The following is a 19,533-nucleotide window of genomic DNA, read 5'->3' on the forward strand; positions in this document are numbered from 1 at the left end:
ATGGGGAAGGTATGTTATTGGCATGTCAACATCACAGCTCAGACCGACGACACAGGTCACGTCTCGAGTCCAGTCTTTGTAACAGTGTGAGCTTCTGCTACACACGCACAGAAAGCAACTAGTACACCAACTACGCAAACACATTACCTTTCACATTACACATAGTTGTACACGTACCTACGCAGGTTTCTCCTTGGCTGTGGTGTTAAATTATCCAGCATTGATAAATGAATACAGCTCTAAATGAAACTGCTTCACTGATAATTATTCCCTACAGTACAGTACATGACATAAGAACTACACCTTAAATTTATTGTCTATTTATAACAGAATGTGAACAACACCTTAATTCATTAGATTAGTTCTACTGTGCTGGAAAAAATGGCAACTATTCCTCCATAAGGACCAAGTAATTATGGAAAATGAATACTGAACAAAACACACAGGTACGTCACTCCATCTCACATATACATACATCACTAATCAATGACATTCATCGAAACTGGAGAATATTCCTGACCTCTTTTTGTCAGTGTTACATTCAGAACAGTGTAACAGTCAGTATCAGTAACTTCCCACCATCGCCGTACACTGCAGTGACAGTAGTGATCAATGGGCTACCTCTGCCTGGTCTTTGGCCTGGTCTCTCTTCTACATCACACAATAGTTTCCCTGTGGTCATGGGAGTGTCTCTGTCTCCCTCTCGTGGTCGTGGGTGTTTGCACTCGCTGCGGCACCAAGGTCCCCTAAATCAAGCTTAACGCATCTTGTAGTCGTGAGATATGGCTGCTTCGCACAGCTGGCCTTTGAAATCCAGCTCGAAGGTGAAGTCCAAGTCACGCTGCACATGAACGGAGAGACAAAGGAGAAAAAAAACAGGAAGGTGTGGGGGGTGGGGGAATGTAAGACATTAGAAAGTACTATCACATTTTCCATTTTGGTCTGAGAGCAGCAGAACATGGTGTTAAATAAGCACAGACTGTTTGTGTCAGACAACAGGAGGACGCCAGCTCTGCTTCTCCTTTCCCAGAGAGGCAGGAGGGGACACTGTCAAGGTCAACAATACAATCTGTCATTGTTAGTCTGGAAAACACTGCACTGCTGCTGCTGCTGCTCGCTTGACCGCTGTCCAACACAGAGGTGAAAACAACCTGCCGTGGACAGGCAGAGCAGGAAATTAGTCATTTCTGAGCTACCGCACGTGGCTATAAATAAAGTTGAGAACCCAAGTGATCAAAAGCAGATGTCTCTAGTCGCTGGTTAACATTTCCACAAACACAATATGAATAATTGACTATGAATACTCACAATATTCTTCTCATTGGGCTTCATTGCAATGCTGCCAATAATCTCTTCTCCTCTTCGCACCGTCAAGTAGTCCTCCAGATAAAACACTGTCTGCTTCCAGTGGGTGTACGGAGCATCTGGAGCTAAGATACACACACACACACACACACACAACGTTTAAGTACGTTAGTATCAGTAGTGGTCATCCCAGTATCACTGATACAGTTCCTGACATGTCTCTATTGGTTAATCCTCTTCCATATTGCCAGAGATCTGATGTGTGTGACAGCCTACACTGTGCAGAAGACAGATTGTCAGTCCATCATGTGGTTAATAGAGGAGGGCCGCCATACCTATACAGCCTCTCTCTGATGTGAATGTCAGGTAGAGAACACACAGTAACTGCACAGAGAAAGAGCGGAGGCAGAGAGCTGAGTCAATGTCCTCCCATTTGTGAAGCTGCCGGGGCGAAAAGAGCAAGGAGCCCCACTCGAGTTCAAGATGAGGGCGCTGAAGTAAAAGGCAGAAAATGCCTGTCAATGCCTTCACGACCTCTCCCGCTGCTGCTCGAGTCAGTCTTCTTACATCGCCGCTTCACTTCGCTTTTTCTACATCAGCCTGTGTGTACACATGTGCATGGAAACACGGACGGGTACGAGCTGACACCCCAGCCCCAAAACAAAATGTGAGCGTTCCCCCGGTGCTCCAAGTGATCACTGATCACTTGGCAGAGATTCAAAAGGTCAACAGCACTTAAATCGCATTTCTGCCAGCTGTCCTGGGGGAGCCTTGGAGGCTCTGCCTTTATAGACAAGCTCTTTGTAAGTCCATACATAAAAGATGCTGCCAATCAGCATGACTTGGCCCTCCCTCCTCCCTCCTCCCTCCTCCCTCCCTCTCTCTCTCTCTCTTTTGGCATAGTTCAATAAAGACACTGACAAGCTGGCTGTGTTTCTTATGCAAATTCATTGGATGAGATAGCATTTCTACTGGCCAAAATGAAATGTATTCTGTGACCCCGGCTTGCTTTTTTTTCCTCACTGGCTGGGAAAGTGTTTGCGTGCGCGCGTGTGTGTGTGTGTGTGTGTAATATCACTGTCTGTCTTCCATGACTGTATGGGAAATCAATGGCACACTGGCTCGTGTGTGTGTGTGTGTGTGTAAGTTTAGATCTGTATCTGTAAGTTTTGGCAGACAAGGAGTCTTCAGGCACTGGAAAAACTTGCTTGACAGACAAAGTTACAGAAAATCCATAGAAGGAAAGTGGGTAGGGCCGAAAAGGCTGAGGTTAGGACAGGCTGTGTTTTACCCATTTACTTATTTAATATGTTTACAGGATACAAAGCTTATGATGACAAGTCAATTACAAATCAAAATGTAACGTATCTAACTGATCACCTGGGTTGTTTGTACTCTGCTTTACATCTCATTTGAACTGATGGCATTTCTAATAAGACGTCTTTCTCCCTATCACCACTAGAGGTCAGTCACACACAGATCTTGACACAACAGCGTCTATCCATTTAAAGTCACTGCCATTTGGATCATTCATTCAGCCTGATCTGAACTGCTCTAATACACTGGGACAGATGCTTTTGAAATTTGACAGTCATCTATGTAACCTCCCCATGACCTGTCTAAACACAGACACTAGTAATCCCCAGTAATCAGCTAGGAAGGTTAAGGTCAAGTGATTTGAATCTTTGACGTTTTGGTCCTTTCACCCCTGACTTACTTCAACTGGATTAATAATGCAAGTGCCTTGTGAAGTTGTCCTGCAGCTGAGGGATTGGATTTCAGAGGCCTGTCAGTATTGCATCCTCACATAAGATGTTCGTTTCTGGACGTTTCTGTCTGTCCAATAAAGTGAATTTCAATTCAGTTTATAGGAAACACGCCAAGCAAAAACCCTGTCATGTTCTCTCGCTCTCTTCCTTGCGCCACGTGCAGCGTAGTAAGGTTTTTGCAACCAGCAGCGCTTGTTTATTTCTCGAGTGGTCGTAGCCAAAATATACTTATTCCCTTTCCGTGCTGGAAGTAAGATGGGAAGATTGATACAACTCTCACATCTACCCGCCGCAGCGCAGAGATTATCGTAAACCTAAAGGAGGACCACTGGCTCTCTTTAAGGGTAACAGATGTGTCTACCTGCACCTATAACATTCAAAAATGCTTTTGTCCTGCTTCGGACAAAACGCCATCAGGACCACTGTTTCTCCCTGCTTCCAGTTTAGCTACACTACAGCTCGCTGTAACTCGGAGCGGTGAAGAACATCAGCTCTCGTAAAGAAAGCTAAATTTAAAATGATCCTGTTGAGCAGTTTTATTTGATCAGAGGTGCTCACATGAGGTTAATATGTAATTAAATATAGGCTGTTTCATTTAACGTTTTTGTAATGTGAAATCTACAGATTTCTGTTGTTCCCTTGCTGAGGATCAGAAGGTTTCTTTTACAATACACATTTCATCTGTACAGGGCTCACTGAAACCATCAGTGGAAGAGAGCATGTTATTGTTGGACCAAGAGCTCCCACAGCTTCAGTAAAAGTTCCACAGCGCTGCAGTGTCAGACAGATGCAAAATCTGAGCTCCTGAGGGTGCTGTTTTATTGCTAAAGTGTTCCTCATGAGGCAGATATAAAAAAAAAACAAAAACAGACACACAAAGTTGAAATGATTAAAACTATCACTATAATAATCATAGTGCAGATTCAATGCTTTATAGCTGCGGTTAAATAAGCCCATGTCAGTGTGTGAAGCGTCTTACCAGTAGAAAACCCGGTTTTCTTGTGACACTTGGTGAACTCTATGTTGAAGTAGGTGACGAGTGCATGGATGTAATCGTTCCTCTGGATCTGAAGACAGAATGCTGACGTGAATGAGAGGTCCTCAGTCTTTACTGTGTAGATATCCACTTCCTGTAAGAGTACAGACACAGTCTCTTGAGAGGTCTTAGACACAAGCCATTAGTTACAGTATCTTAAGCTCTCTCTCTCTCTCTCTCTCTCTAGTCCTTATTCCATGTTATAGGAATATTTTGAATTTTTCTGCAAACATCGTCATTTACTTTCTTGCCAAGAGTTAAATGAGAGAAAACATATGAAACTACCATCTGGAACTGGTAACTTTAAGCAAAGATAAGGAAATGTCAAGCTAACATTAATTTCAGCGATAAACAAGATCTATAATACGTTAATTTTATATAACGTATTATATATAATATGTTATTTTTGATGACAGAGGGGGAGTTCAGTTCACCAAGTTCACCAAATCTACTCTCCAGGGTAACCACGTAGGCAGAGATGTAATACACGTTGTTTCATGTACCGTGCTAAAAGAAATTCCCAATCTTGCTGACCTTGGTGCCAAATGCCACATTAGCTATGGAGCAATGAGCCTGGTCTCTCCTCTACACTGCCCAACGCAACCTTGTCCATGATGGTCTGATGTCTTTAAAAAGTATCAACCTCATAAGCACATTTACCAGATGTTTCATCTGAACATGTAGCCTAAACTTCTTAAAACTTCTCTCTCCTTTTTTTTTTTTATCAACCCTATCCATCATAACCACAACCATTCATCTTAACCTTTTTTCCTTTAAAGGTCACAGGGTTGCTGGAGTCTATCCCAACTGTCATATCTGGCAACCTATCCACTCGGGATAGGTTGCCAGTCTATCTCAGGGCTGACATTAACTTAACTGTCTTTGGATTGTGGGAGGAAGGCAAGTACCTGGAGAACACCCATGCAGGCAAAGGGAGAACATCCAAAACCCACACAGAAAGACAACTAGTTGGCTGAGTTAAAATGAGGTCATTTTACCTGAGAGGCAACAGCGCTTAACACCCCACCACTGTGCCATAACCTGCAATTACTCTACATGAGATCCTGTGTGTGCTCCTCTGCTGCTTTCCAACCTTAATGAGGTCATTCAGTAATGAATTTAAAGGCAATAAAGCTTATGAGTGTATCATTCTCCAAAGGCAAGCAGCATTCCCACCACCTTCATAGATTTTTTATTATATTAAACCCTCATAGCTAACATCTTTGTTGCTTTTATATTGTACTGTATCTCACTTAAAAATGCCAGGCTCTCTGATACCAAAGAAAACCAAAGCCAGGTAGTTTGCAATCAACAGCCTGGAAAAGTAACACTGAAGTCAGAAAGATATGATTGCAGGGCAATTTTCCACAAGGACAGAGGTGAGACAGGGCAGAGCCGTCTAATTAGAGCCACCAATAAGAAGGTCACTGTGACTAGGAGCACAATCAGGAAGCCTAGACGGGCAGCTATTGACATGCATGGCACAGCCGCTTAATCAGTCTAATCCACAAAGTGAAAGGCACAGACAGGGCCAACAGCCACAGGTTGAAGTCAGACAGTGACAGCATGTTGGACAATATGTACACTGATCAGTCAGTGTCTCTCAGTAGTTTGTTTAATCTGGGTTTATTTATCACTGAAATAGTTATGTTTTTATTTTTTAACACAATTTCCGTTTAGATTTTGTTAAAAGTTAATATCAATATCAGCCTCAGAAACACAGCCACAGTAGGAGCCGGGATAAACTTGATAATCTTTTGCTGTTACCGGTGGACATCAGTGGCTTTGGTGCATAACAGGCGCTCAGTTTTCCACATGCTGCCTGAAACCATATTGATTACACGCCACGAAAAAAGTCGTGCAATGATGAAGCTGCAGATCAATACCGCGTTGCATTATGACAAAATATTGAATCAATTCTGTAATGCATTGAGTCCACAGCTGACTTTTTCTCAGGCTTTCTGATGAACACATCATATCCATCATAGCAGCATTTTACTAACCTTGACCAGGCAGGAGTTTGTCACCACCTGCTTTGGGTCCACTACGTCCACTAATGGTTCCTTCATGGCCACGTTACGGATACAGGTCATGTCGAAGCCATATACATTCTCCCACCCTGGTAAATATAGCATTACGAAGTTAGCATTAGTAAAATAGAAACATATGAAGCATTTACATTCAAATGTCTGTTCACTTCCTAAGATGGAAAGGTGTAAATGGGTTGACTGCAGCTGTGCAACATCACAGAGCGTGTCAGAAAAGCCTGGTCTGTGACCCTACAGTTAAACATCCTGTCATTTCGGTCATTACAGTTTTAATTTTAACAGATAAAGGTCACCTTGCATTCAGCGATGATTTATAATCTCAAGACCCCTTAGAAACAGGCTCCACTCCACTTGCCTTGGACATCCTTGCAGCTTATGGGCTAAATCACCACCATGCATTATTCATTACGCTCCTTAGGATAACGTGTGAGCAAACATCTCTATCGTGACCCGAGAGGAAAGTGCTACTTGAGTGCATCGGAGAACTGGTGATAATGAACAGGTCACAAACCACTGGGGACTTTTATAATGTTCTGTATTTGCATTTCTCGCTGCCTGCTAAACTAAAGCAGTGTTCGGCACAGAGTGGCTCTAATGACCACAGCATGCTGGGGTGCTTCACAATGCCACGATGACGCACGTGTAAAGGTCATCTGTGGCTAATTGTCTACAGGGAAAGAAGTTCGTGGTGTAACTTCAGACATGATATGAAAGCTTTACAGCGGAATAAGACAGTGTGATATGACTTTGTATGGATATTATCTGGTGTGCTGGGGTTTTTCATAATTTCCCAGATGTATGGGGGCGTGTGAGTAGGAGGCCTATGGGCTATTGTTCAGTTTGACTGCTGTCATCTAGGTTGTGCACTGGCTTAATACTGACTTTGGCTCTATTCTTATGCTTTGTGTCCAGCAACAAAACATCGCCCACAGTCCTCCTGGCAGGTTTAGAGTGGGCTGATACAGTGATGGAGAGACTTGTTGACTTACGGTATCAATTATCGCCCCCAGTGTGATGCCTGAGGAAAAGTTCAAAATCATTTGCAGAGTTGTAAGGCTTGTGTACTGTGTGAGTGCAGCCACATTTGTGCGAGCTCAGTGCAAATGGGTGGATGGGGTGCTACATGCACGCATCAGTTATATAATGTAGAGACATAATCTTGGTTGGAGAGGTGCACAGAGTACACTAGACACGGTGCGTGTAAGTGGCATTTCACAATCCAGGTCCAGGTAATACACACATTGTATTAAGCCCAACATAAAAAGTAAAAGAAAAACACTCTCTCGCTGAACTTACAATGTATCTTGAAGTCTTTATACTGCCTGTCTTCTATGGCCACCACATACAGAGAGGCACGATCAGGAAACATTAATCCGCCAGGTTTCTGTTTGGGAAGTGAAGCAAGGAAATAACTCAGCAATTAATTCTGAGCACATTATAAAAGAGCTAGATTTCACAGATGGTGCCATTTCATTCGTCAGACAAATGGAAGGTTAAATTATTTAGCTTTCTAGTTCTCTAAAAGTAGCAGCAGTTCATAATGTATTACTACAGAGTGAGAGTGTAACTACTATTTTCCAGTAACAAAATATTATCTAACATCATCCGTATACTGTAATTATTCCACTGATTATGATTAGAACATTAATAAACAGTTCAAATCACAATAGAATATGTTTTGCTGGTGTGTTGTTGTATTATGCGCTGAATCACTACAATCACGTCTGTAACATAGCACACACACTCAAATACATAAACAGCACACATCACATTACCAGCCACTTGTCCCTGGCAAAGATGACGGTGTTGAGCATGGACTCGTAGAAGAGGCAGTAGCCCATCCACTCAGATATTATGATGTCAACCTTCTCCACAGGAAGCTCCACTTCCTCCACTTTGCCTTTGAAGATGGTGATCACTGAAACGCAAAATGGACAAATAATTTTAGACTAATAAAGAGGATTAATATAATATATTCAGATGTACTGTAAAGCTCCATGTAAGTAAGCAACTGGTGTCATTGCCATGATTTTGTAACCAACATAGCAAATGACAATTCCCACCAATAACAGATCATGGCTTTGTGTATTTTATATGACATAGACAAAGCAAGAAAGATGTCAGTTCATTCAGGAAAGTACGTGGAGCCATGGCAGCGATGATGCTTTACAGTGGAGCAGTGGATCTTTGCCCTGTCTGGGATCAGCTGACTTCAGCTTTGTTTATTCTTCTCTGGCAAGAAGCTATTGAAAAGTGTCCCTGGTGACACGCGTCTGTCAGGATGACATGTATTCTGTTGCTCCAGCTGGTGATCTCATTCTGCTTATAAGTGTTGACTCATTTCTCAGCTTCTTTGTAATACTTGATATTCAGAGGTTTATAGATAGAACATCTGCTGACAGGATGGTTTGTGGAGTCATTATTTGGTAGATACATAGCCAGTAGCTTAGCAGTAAATTTTAAAAACATACACTTTGAAGCAAAATCCAGAGTAAAAGTGCTAAATGGTCGATACCGATTGTGAATTTCACCATCATCCCACATTAGCTATCGTTCAAAGGTGCCGTCACTACCATCAGAATGGCGAGAGGAGGAACAGCTGCAGCTCTTACCGCTGTCGAGGTGGTTGGACTTGATGATCCTCTCGGAGTACTCTGATATGCTGGAACATTCAATCTGGGGGAAAAAAGGAAAAAGTAATTAACGGGCGACGGATGAAGGGCTGTGATATTTAGGGAAGAATTCCTTTTTTTCAGTCTTTATTTTTTGAATCTTTTCTGTCCAACACTGCAGCCACGCATAAGGTTCTCTGTGGGATAGAAACCAAGGTCATCTTTGTTTTGGATCTCTCTGCGGATTCAATTCCAGTCCTGAATAAAACACAGGATGCTTACACATGGTTGGCAAAGCTAAAAAGTGTATTTAAGCTGATGGTGAAACCCCTTGTGGTCAGCTTTGTGTTTTAAACGAACCCCACTGCAACTGTTGGACAGCTGGATATACAACAGGGAGGAAGTGAGATACAGGAGCCAGCTAGCTTTGATTTTATAAAAGCTTGATATCAGGGGTTTTTTGTCTGCAAAGTTTGATAGCAATAAGTAGTTTTCTTGAACCGGACTGCAGCCGGTAACTTGCAAGGGAGGGATTAACATCTGACACTGTGCACTAAGGTTTATCTGGCAGTGTCCTGGAGTAAAGCTGAAAATCGTAGATGTTAAAAGAATATTAAGGAATACAATTTACAAGGTGGCCGGCCTCTGTGAGAGTCCCTGAAATGCTGCCAGAGCATCTTACTTTAAGTAATTAAGCTGAAGATTAGTTACTGCTCAGCTGCAATCATGCATTCAGCCCTGATGGGACCTTCAACTTCTACTCTCATTACTCTTTTGACATTTTAAATTCTTTTAAATTATCCTTATCTCGCTGCTTCACTCCCATTTCTCTCCTCTCTTCCTCCTGAAATCCCTGTGCCTCCATCCATGCCCTCTCGTTATTTTTCTTTTATGTGCTCATTTTCTGGAATCCAGCCTGCCATATTTTGCGCTTCCCGTTCTTCCCACCACTGCAGGGCCCGTGCCTGATTTATTGAGGTGCCAGCTGTAACATGGTTAAAACATATTAAAGCCCCTTCATTCATCAGAATAAAAGCTGCGCACTTCTAGTAAGCAGCTCTCAAACAGAATTAGGGCATAATTCAGCAGAAGGCATTTGTCGATACCAGGCTCTTACAGCTTGAGGGAGTCTGAGAGTATAGATTTTCACCTGAGCGTGGAGTTCCACCCACCCAGGGACTCTTTGTCAGAGGTGGGAAGAGTTATTCATGGTGCAAGAGAGATCCATCTGGTGCTAATCAAGCAGAGGACTTCTGAATGAACTTGATTGTTAAAAAGCTAGGCCAGGCTAGGACGCTTGTAGGTGGACTGAAAAGCAGAGGCACTGAGCTGTGCCTCAGACTGTCAGGGAAAAATGAGGTCTGTGAGGGGTTTTATTTTGAAGGTATTTTTCCTTTAATGAAAATACTTTTGTATATTTCTGCTTTTTCTTGCAGCATTATATGACACACGTGCTGTCTCAGGTCAGCAAGTGCAGCCATCACACAGCTACATAAACAAACTGCAATGCCAAATGTTGCACCAGGTGTACGGACACGTGCGCAGGCCACCTCTGTCTAATGCCGCAGTGTTGGTGTATGATAACAGTCATGCCAGTGCCAGCCCTTCTAATTAGCAATGATTCCTCTCCTCTTTCTGAAGCTCTGTGAGAAGAGACAGCCATTAGCCACGTGTCCGTCAGAGCCATGCCTCAGTGGGAGCACTGAACCCTCGAGGCGTGCTTAAAGTCAACACCTCCACACACACAGAGCTTCTTGCACCTCTCACTAGTGTCAGGTGCAGTCACTGTCACGGCGCTCATCCCCGTGGGCTCCCAGTAGTCCTCCCACAGCAAGTACAAGTTTCTAACTTTGCCCGAATTTCACGGCACGTCTGCCCTCTGCCTCACCTGTCAGCTGGAAATAACTCCAATAAAACAGGAGCCAAATGTAAATGCACTAACCTCTCTTAACGTCAGTTTAGTTTGGCACTAGTTTCCAGGTTGGATTTGAAATTCACTTCAAATTTTTAAAGACTTTTTTGTGTCAAGTTTTGCTTTATTTGAGATGTAGAACGGGACCTTGTTGAAGGCTGAATGAGATCCTGCCAAAGTTCATTGCACACAGGCATCTGAACTTTGACTAAACACATGGAGAAGATTAATGTTCAACTCTGCTGAACCTGTCTGTTACATAAACGTGAAGAAAATATTCAAGCATCATGAAGAAACAGGCAAAAAACAACAGTTTCCATCATTTTCACACCTACAGTTACATTTTCAAGTTAACCATTTTCTTATCCGATACTAATGCGGGATCAAACATGTTGATTGCAATATTTGGTCCTCACATGTGGAACGTATCAGCCGTGAGTCAGTCATCAGTGCATTGTTGATCCAAAATTGAAGTTTTCATTTTTCTTTTGACTTGAGATCCATGTTGTGGGTCGATGTTTTTTTTGGACGACAGCCCGGTCCTTTCACCTCACAGGCCCATCTTTCACACATCGATTTTCATAAGTGTAAGGTATGATAAAGGTGCTGGACTTTGGTGCACGGTCTCGTTTATGTGGCTACAGCCCTGCAAGATGGTGTGAAGTAACGCAGATGTGAGGCGAAGCACAAACTGTGGTCATATTTCAGTTTACAGTGCAAATACAAGATGTTAGGGAGGGAGAAAACAGACGCAAGGCAAAGTCTCACACACACACACACACACACACACACGTAAACACATTATGCCAACCAGTAACTCAGAACAGGTCTCTTGGCAATTCCAAGTTAATCCTTCAACCCCTGAAGCAAATATACACAGTCTGGAGCCACCATACAAAAATAGGTTCCACGTGGTTGTCCCCAGCTAGTGGTGTGTATCCAGCATGTATTTTCAGACATGCCCGGACTAGCAATTACTTCTGCTCGGGTGCACGATAAAAGTAAGAGCTCTCAAATCGCTAGAGCTCAGCCTGTCAACCTGCCTGAGGAGGCCGCACACTTTTATCACCTGCCCGCCAAACAGGATAATCCTGAGAGATCACTGGGAGTCTGACCAAAATGTTTCGAACGTACGTACAGTCAGAGATGCAGAGAACCGGCCGTGCATGCGGTGTGAGCACGATAATGCTCCACTGAAAAGAAACCCGTCTTACCCCATACACATGCTTTGCCCCCGCCTTAGCCGCAAACATGGATAGGATGCCGGTCCCGCTTCCGACGTCCAGCACTATTTTGTCCTTGAAGACGTGCTTGTTGTGGTACATGGAGTTCCTGTAGGTGAGCGTCCTCACTTCATCTTTCAGCATCTCCTGGGTTAGGACATAAGAAAACATATCAGGAAAATGCTGACGCAGCGAACCCCTGCGAAGGGTGATAATTTGCTCAGTTGAATTAAAAACACCGGCTGGACATTAGGGGGTCTTGGATTTGTGCTGATGCTGGCGTTAAAGCAAATAAAAATACAGGCTTCAGCTACAGTTACTCTGTTCTGTCTCAGACATGGTTCTACATTCAGATCCACAGCCTCTTTTCTGTCTGCATCTCCCTCAGAGACAGTGTGTATGCATGTGTAAGAAGAGAGAAGAGAGAAGAATATTCAGAAGTCACAGCGAGAAGTGAGAAGGGTATTTGGAAATGACAAAAATACACCTGACCTACATTCCAAAAATATCAAAAATTCATTTCATAGGTCACACTAAGAAGGTGTTCTTCTTTATAGCCTGTAATACTTTTCTCTCCTCTCTTTAGAATGCAGCTGAACCCTGAGGGAGGAGGAAAGACGAAAATAACACCTTGGATATGTGATATATGAATTAAAGATTATTCAGGATGTTTAATAATGTGTCGATAAAGACTGGAAAATGTGATATCTTAATTAAAACTGTGCCGGTCAGCCACCGCTCTTCAACAAGTGCGGACTCTGTGCGGACTTTAAGTATGACATCTTGCCTGAGTTGAGTCTCCCAGGCAGACATCTCTTGCAGGATGTCTTTTAAAGAGACTGGCAGATGATAACCCCAAGAGAAACCATGCCAGTGATCAAACAGGAAGTCTGTGTTATAACTGTATCATCTACATTAGCCAATTATGGAAGAGCAAAAAGACAAATATAATTATTCATGTGAAAGTCAGCTAGATGTTGCACAGACGTTTTCTGGTTTGACTTCAACATACTAAAAATAGTTACACTCATTAACAAGTGCACTTCTGAAGACTGACTGGCTTCTAATCCCCCACAACCACATCATGTGCAATGTGAAACATAAATTGTTAGCATTTAGTACTGTATCAAAAAAAAAAAATATTTTTTTTTTTGTTAAACAATTTCAATCTAAAAATGTCAAATCAATGTAAATTAAAAAAACCCTGTTTGAAACATAACATTATTTCTATCTGTTGCTTGTCACACACTAAATGTGTGTGTGTGTGTGTAAATATATACTACAATTTACCCAATATCTTTGCCTTATTGCCTTGTTCTTCACAAAAAATGGGCCAAGGCTAGAGTGTCCTTGACCGTTTTCTGTTTTAGTCAACACTGAATCACACAAGGATTAACTGAGGGCAGCAGAAGAACCCATGTTTATCCCAGAGCTTCAATAAAAGTTGTGAAGGACATTCAAGCTGGTTATCGTGCATGGCAAATATCTGTCTCATCATTCCTAACTAGAATCGATACAGGAAGTGGAGGCTGAAAGGAAGTTTTTAATTGTTCTTACCTCGTGGATACCAAAATGGGCGTAGGAATCAAAGTAATAATCTCGTGACGTCATCTCGTCTGGGTTAAGGAACTTGGCCATCTTGCCCCGCCCCGGGCAGCTAGGGAGGCTGGCAGCATGTGGCGTGTGTGGCGGGAGAGGAGGCCGCGGGGCTGGCTGAATCGAAGGCACAGGCTTGGGCAATGAGGTGGGCTGTGCCGACTGGGATGGAATGATGCGGATCGGCTGTGGCTGCAACTGCGGCTGCTGGAAAAGGAGAGAAAGAAACGTACTAAAGCCGAAGCCACAGTCAAACTAACTATGGAGTAAGAAACAAGAGGAAATGACAAGGTGTGGTTTGCATCCATGGCCAGTAATTGGGTTAGACTCATCAGCCATTCCCCTTAACGTTTTCAGCTGCATCTGCTCTATGCCTCTCAGCTAATCTGTCAGTTTGCGGTTTCATGCAGCTGGCTGCTGCAGTCCAGAGAGGCCACGGAGTCTGGAGGAACTTTTGATCACTCGTATGAAGTCAGCCTGTCCATCAGCAGAAAGCAAGAAAGTTCTTCTCTGCACAGAAGGCACACACATACTGCCCTGATTATCACCTCTTAGGCCTGCTGGGAGGGTCTAACCGTCTGTGTGTGTGTGTTTGTCTGTGATGTAGACAAAGAGACAGAGGGTTGAAAAAATGGATGCCCAGCATCCCAGTACCGAGCCAGGAAGCCTTTGTGGTGTTTATTCTCATTCCAACTTTCAGGCTTCTAAAAATAAAAGAGAAATAATTGGCAAAGAGGACACAAATAGGAGGCATTCTTGGACATACCAAATGGCTATATATCATTATAGTGTCGGTGTGTTTAATATTTCAACTGAAAGAAAAGACGACTACTGATAGGCATGAATATTTTTACCATTCACTTCCTCTAATCTTGGGTATAATACTTTTTCCATTACTGGTGTTGCCTTTTCATTCTGCATTTATCCAAACTGATCCTGCTACAGAATCTTTTAGAGCTTTCATTTACATGACCTATTGTCTTGTTCCCATTGTCTGGCATTTCAAAAGGCAGCTTTCCATGTTCGGGCAGCAGAGATATGTTCAGCTTAGCCACGGGATCACAGCGCACTGCAGTAAGAAGAAGTCCAACTTCTTATTCTTTAACTATATATCACAAAGTTTCCTTCAAAAAGGTCTAGGAGCACAGTCAATGAGGTGGATAATAAGCTGACAAGGAAGTCATACGGTTGTGACTTGCAGTGACAGCGCCGTGTGATGCAGTGAACGTCAAGTGGGATTTCTGTCAGCAGCATTGATTTTTCCACGTCCGAGCACGTTGATTGCCTTTTGCTCTCTCCATCTCCTTTTCTTCCTACCTGCACCTGTCCCTTTAAAAACGGCCACCATACATTATTTATCTCGGCACTCCCTCTTCCTGCTGGGCTTAAATGGCACTGACCAGGACACAGTGACCAGGAAAATGATGTGTGAAGATACCTGGTCACAACAGGGCGCTCTCACGCTGAAGCTGACCTGGGAAGGCTAAATATCAGATGTAGAAGTCGTCCTAGCAGCGTGGCCGGCCAGGCCACCAGACCTGCCCACTTCTGTCCTATTAGTTTAATCATGCGAATCCAAAACCACAGTTAGAGTAATTAACCTTTATTTCCAGCTAGCCTTATGTATGACTCCATGTTACATATAAAAACGATTTTATCACAGAGCTGTGACTTTGTGACCAATTAGTGCTTTGAATCGGAGCGAGGTTCTAGTTCAGTTGTAGGATTCCACCAGAGCGACGTTTGATTGTGACATTTGGTCGACAGTTGCTTTGCTTACTGAGCTCTGCGCCATTCTCAATCAAGTGAAGCGCCTGACTGATAACAGCTTCTATTTTTATAATACTGAGAGACGTTTGTGTCTCTGCTTGTCAAAGTTTAGGGCGTGTCTGGTTACTAGATGAAATACCCGACTCCTAATGAAGGTTTGCGAGGAACTTGTGATTAAACAGAAAAAGACCACATGTTGAACTTAATCCCTCAGAGGGAGCATCTCAGGACGGTGCAGGGTATCGACATATAGAGTCTTCTAGGATGAGAAGTCTCACGCTGTGTTAATCATTTAGTTCATCAAGATAAGGTTTTACCTGCTGAAGATTTTCTTAGGTAATGCAATACTTCACTTAGCCTTCAGAGATGACAAACAAATGTTTCTCTTTAGCAGCTGAGGCCACGCACTCCGCCAAGTGCGAGGGCTGCAGAGAATTACAAAAAAACAGCTGGCTCCAAGCCAACACTGTTTTCAACACAGTCAATATTTACAAGCAGAGCCTGTCAGGTTTAATCCGATGCAAAAAAAAACTTTTCAAAAGTTGTAATGCATACAAAGAAAATGGCTCCGGGGCATCAGTAAGGCACAGAGTGAACCAGACACAGTGTTCAGAACAGGCAGAGCAGAGCAGCTGCAGAGAGACTAGCTGAGATGCCCTGACACGGGAAACAGAGTGTAGCACACGTCCTTTTCTCTGACTCTCCAGACAGATAAACACGTTTGAGTTTCTATTTCACACCAAATGCTCCTGTCTACACTGAGGTGTGACTTGATTTGAGAAGGGCAGTCACTTGGTACTTGTTACACTTGTGTGTATATGTGGTGGGGGGGGGGTCTCACACAGTCAGTTTGTACCTGTCTGACCTTTAAAGTTGACCCCCGTTTGAATACAGTTACATGCTGCGGTCAGTGTCAATGTCTCAGGTGCACTAGTGGATAAATGCTTATGGTAGATTACAGCAGGGAGGGATTTTTACTCTAAGGTCACAGAAAATCAACCCCTTAATTGATTATTTCACAACAGTCAGGAAAGAGAATCACTTTGGTCTGCTGCCATTTTGCCACTTAGGCGCCTCTGATGGCGCAAATGTTCCAACATAACAACAGAGAGCAGCAAAGGAAGGAACAGCTCCATCCTGTGTGGTGTGATGTATCAGGAATCAGGAAACATATTGATAGAAAGGAGCTGAGTTTGAGGAGGAGGGATTCTCCCGTGAATCAACCTGCTTTGAGGGAACTTTTTTTGGTGATGAATAATGTATAACAAAAGCAGCGCGAGGCTGTCTCCAACTTCACAGGGTGTTTGAATCTTTAAAGCATCACTACCAGATAGATCAGCACTGCTCCTACAGTATCCGCCCACACTGTGAATACAGATGTGGCCCAGGACCCAGTGAAAACGCAGGGATCGTGTTGCTGTGCGGTGCGGTGCTGATTTCATTTGCACAATGAGTCGGGATAGATACGTGTCCACATCCAGAATGTGGCTCATAATGTGCATTTGTAAACTGCCTGGTAAGGTGTTTGAAGGCTTGTGACGGGACCTATTTGGACGACGCATCTTATGCTTTCGCCACACATCACTCAGTGCAACCTTTCTCTCCACTCCAGCGTTTCGTCTGCAATGTGCTGCAGTACCTTGGACAGCGCACGCAATCCCCACGTCGGCGCGGCGTGAAGCAGCAGCGCCCTGTCCCGTGCAGTCAAATATGGCACCAACAGAAACCCACAGCCTTCACTGCAACTGGCCGTTCAAGTGCAGCAGTTAGTTAGGATTCAAGTGAAACCACGCTGTTAGCCCGCCATAGCTCCGCGGTTAGAAGACGAGACCGGTAATGCGACGCATGACGTTTCCACGTGCACCCGATGCTGGACTGACTTACAGTACTTGCCTGGTGCCTGCTCTGCACAAAAATGCACAAGGGCTTTGCACATCCTTGCACAGAGGAAGCCTGTTACTCAGATTGCTGTCTTACTATCCTGCATTGTGCCCGCGGTGCAACTTCTACTAGATGCAGGGCTGCGTGGTGCAGAACTCCAAAGGAAATAGCGTGCACCCTCGTTTTAATAGGGGAAATCAAAGGTGTCTCTCACACTTACCTCACTGCTCTCAGACTCCGCCATTTTTCTCCTGAGGAGCATGCAGCGGGACGAGTGCTTAATTCCCATAAGAGCCTGCAAAAAAAAAAAAAAAAAAAAAACCTGCTCACACTTGACAGAAGTAAAGAGGGAACAATATGCGCCTCCCCGGTGTCCAGGCTGCCTTAGTTCTCTGTCATCAAATATAACTCTTATCAGTCACATCACAAACTGCAGTGTTTGTGTTCTTGAGAAATTCTAAGACTGGGGAAGGACACAAAAGTACACGGGGTCCCAAAAAGACTGCAGCCACTCTTGCCAGAAAGTCGAGCGGGTTCCATGGCGCAAAAGTTTGCAGTCCACCGGTTCCTGGAGAGCAGGGGGAGGCTCGGCATCATCGGGCAACAGCTGAGATTCAACTGATACCAATGCAGCATCCTATCCCACGATCCGGCGAGCGTGGATAGGGACTCTCAGAAGCCCGCAGCTGTAGCAGCAGCAGACTGTCATGAATACTCTGTGTTTAGCCGGGTTTGATTGATTCCTCTACCGCAACGCTTGTTTCTAAAAATAGCCCCGCAGCCGCCTCGCTGAGTGGAGAGACTTGTCGCCGAGCGCACGCACAGAAACCCGATGACTTTCACATTAACACATGCCACCATTTATGCCCCCCCCCCCCTCCTCCTCACACCACTGATCATCTCTAATGTAACTCTCGTGGCTCCTCTCTCTTCGCTCTCCGTCTCCACAAAGTGCTGGACGCCGCCTCTCCAGAGAAAGTTCAGAGTCCTGCGTGTCGCGAAGCGAGAGGACGCTCTGTGCTCAGGTTGCACGGGAGGCGACCACTCCTGCTCCACTAGCCTGAGGGGCAATATCTGAGCTGGAAGCTGTGTGCACGCCTATTATCTGCTTCACCTGCTCTGCTCTCTCCAGGATGAATACAAATAAACCCCTTTTTTCCTTGATGCCCATCTCTTCTATCAGCTGTTGGACATCCCTGCTTTACCTCTACAAAGGAAATTAATTTCAGTGCTTCCACTGGGTTTTTTTTCCCCTTTGACCTTTATTTGACCAGAGTGGTCTGCTGAAATCTCTTGTTGTATTACACGACCCCCCCCCAACACTGGACTGGTTTTGCTTTTATAAATGACTGCAGAATTGTCAGAACTACTTCATAAATAAGCCGCTCCACTATATATCATCTCTGAAGTCCTTCGGCTCCTGCAGGAGTCTATTTTGAGGAGAGGCCATCCCTCTCTACCACCCACACCACTCACCACTTGTTACATTATTCAGCAGAGAGGGTAGGCAGACACTCACCAGTCGGTAAGCGGGCACCAAGATAGAAAGCTGCCCCGGTGCTCTTTTTGTTGCCCACACTTTGTGCTATAAATACACCTGTTACATGCACATGAGTAATTCATGAAATGATGGGTACATGCATTATGCACAAGAACCTATGCAAAGGTTGGTACTGTACATGGCATGCATGCAAACAAACAACACTAAGACATGCTCTGTGGGGCTGTACCATCAAAGACGGTACTTCAGCATAAAAACATGACTGTGCAGGCCTTTTGATGTTTAGCCTGTGCTCCATTAACTCTCATAACCTCATATGCATCCATTTAATAGTTATATTATTCTAATATAATTTATATTTCAGTCCAGACCAAAGTGTTGGAGCAACTGTTCAACTTTCCCCTTCGTAAAACCCTTCTGCTCGCTGACCAGCCCACAAATTTCAGGTCTAGCCAGAGCAAGAGCATCGATATTACACCGCGCAGACAATTGATCAAGCAGTCAATCAGATTACACACTAAGACGTTCTCTGATCTGGACCTTATTGCTCTCCTGTAATGTGCTGCATCATTTCTCACAACGTGACTGAGACGTCGCTCCTCGCTGTGAGAGGATCAGAATCTGAAATGCGCCGAAATCGCTTCAGTTACCTCGTTTGTCACCCGTGTGGATCTCGTGTGTGGGTCTTTTTAATTGTTGTAAAGTTGATTTAAATTTTTGAATGCTAAGAGTCCATTGTCTGGAGCTCCATTAATGGATTCCTCCTGTCTAATACTGTGAGAGGATGTAGTTGAACTGTGTGTGTGTGTGTGTGTGTGTGTGTGTGTGTGTGTGTGTGTGTGTGTGTGTGTGTGTGTGTGTGTGTGTATAAGAAGCTACT

At 44.0% G+C, this 19,533-nt stretch overlaps 1 protein-coding gene across 1 annotated transcript; it reads right to left on the bottom strand.

Annotated features, from left to right (window-relative positions):
* Nucleotides 1-21: 21 nt before the first annotated feature.
* Nucleotides 22-17,447, bottom strand: LOC113166060 (protein arginine N-methyltransferase 8-B). The gene is made up of 10 exons (XM_026365985.1): nucleotides 17,373-17,447; nucleotides 13,463-13,708; nucleotides 11,897-12,052; nucleotides 8,771-8,834; nucleotides 7,934-8,076; nucleotides 7,455-7,542; nucleotides 6,114-6,229; nucleotides 4,054-4,204; nucleotides 1,309-1,430; nucleotides 22-841 (listed from the first exon to the last, which is right to left on the bottom strand). The coding sequence occupies exons 1-10, from the start codon at nucleotides 17,439-17,441 to the stop codon at nucleotides 758-760; spliced, it is 1,239 nt and encodes a 412-aa protein (XP_026221770.1). The 5' UTR covers nucleotides 17,442-17,447; the 3' UTR covers nucleotides 22-757.
* Between the last annotated feature and the right edge of the window lie 2,086 nt (nucleotides 17,448-19,533).

The sequence above is a fragment of the Anabas testudineus genome, chromosome 6, assembly GCF_900324465.2.
Source record: "Anabas testudineus chromosome 6, fAnaTes1.2, whole genome shotgun sequence".
In the NCBI taxonomy this organism is placed as follows: Eukaryota; Metazoa; Chordata; class Actinopteri; order Anabantiformes; family Anabantidae; genus Anabas; species Anabas testudineus.

Bases quoted from the DNA above. Each gene is read 5' to 3' on its own strand.
- LOC113166060 (XM_026365985.1), bottom strand. From the start codon at position 17,441: ATGGGAATTAAGCACTCGTCCCGCTGCATGCTCCTCAGGAGAAAAATG. The intron at 8,077-8,770 runs GTAAGAGCTGCA...TTTGCGTTTCAG, and splicing joins GTCCAACCACCTCGACAGCG to TGATCACCATCTTCAAAGGC. The intron at 842-1,308 runs GTGAGTATTCAT...GTTCATGTGCAG, and splicing joins AGCCCAATGAGAAGAATATT to CGTGACTTGGACTTCACCTT.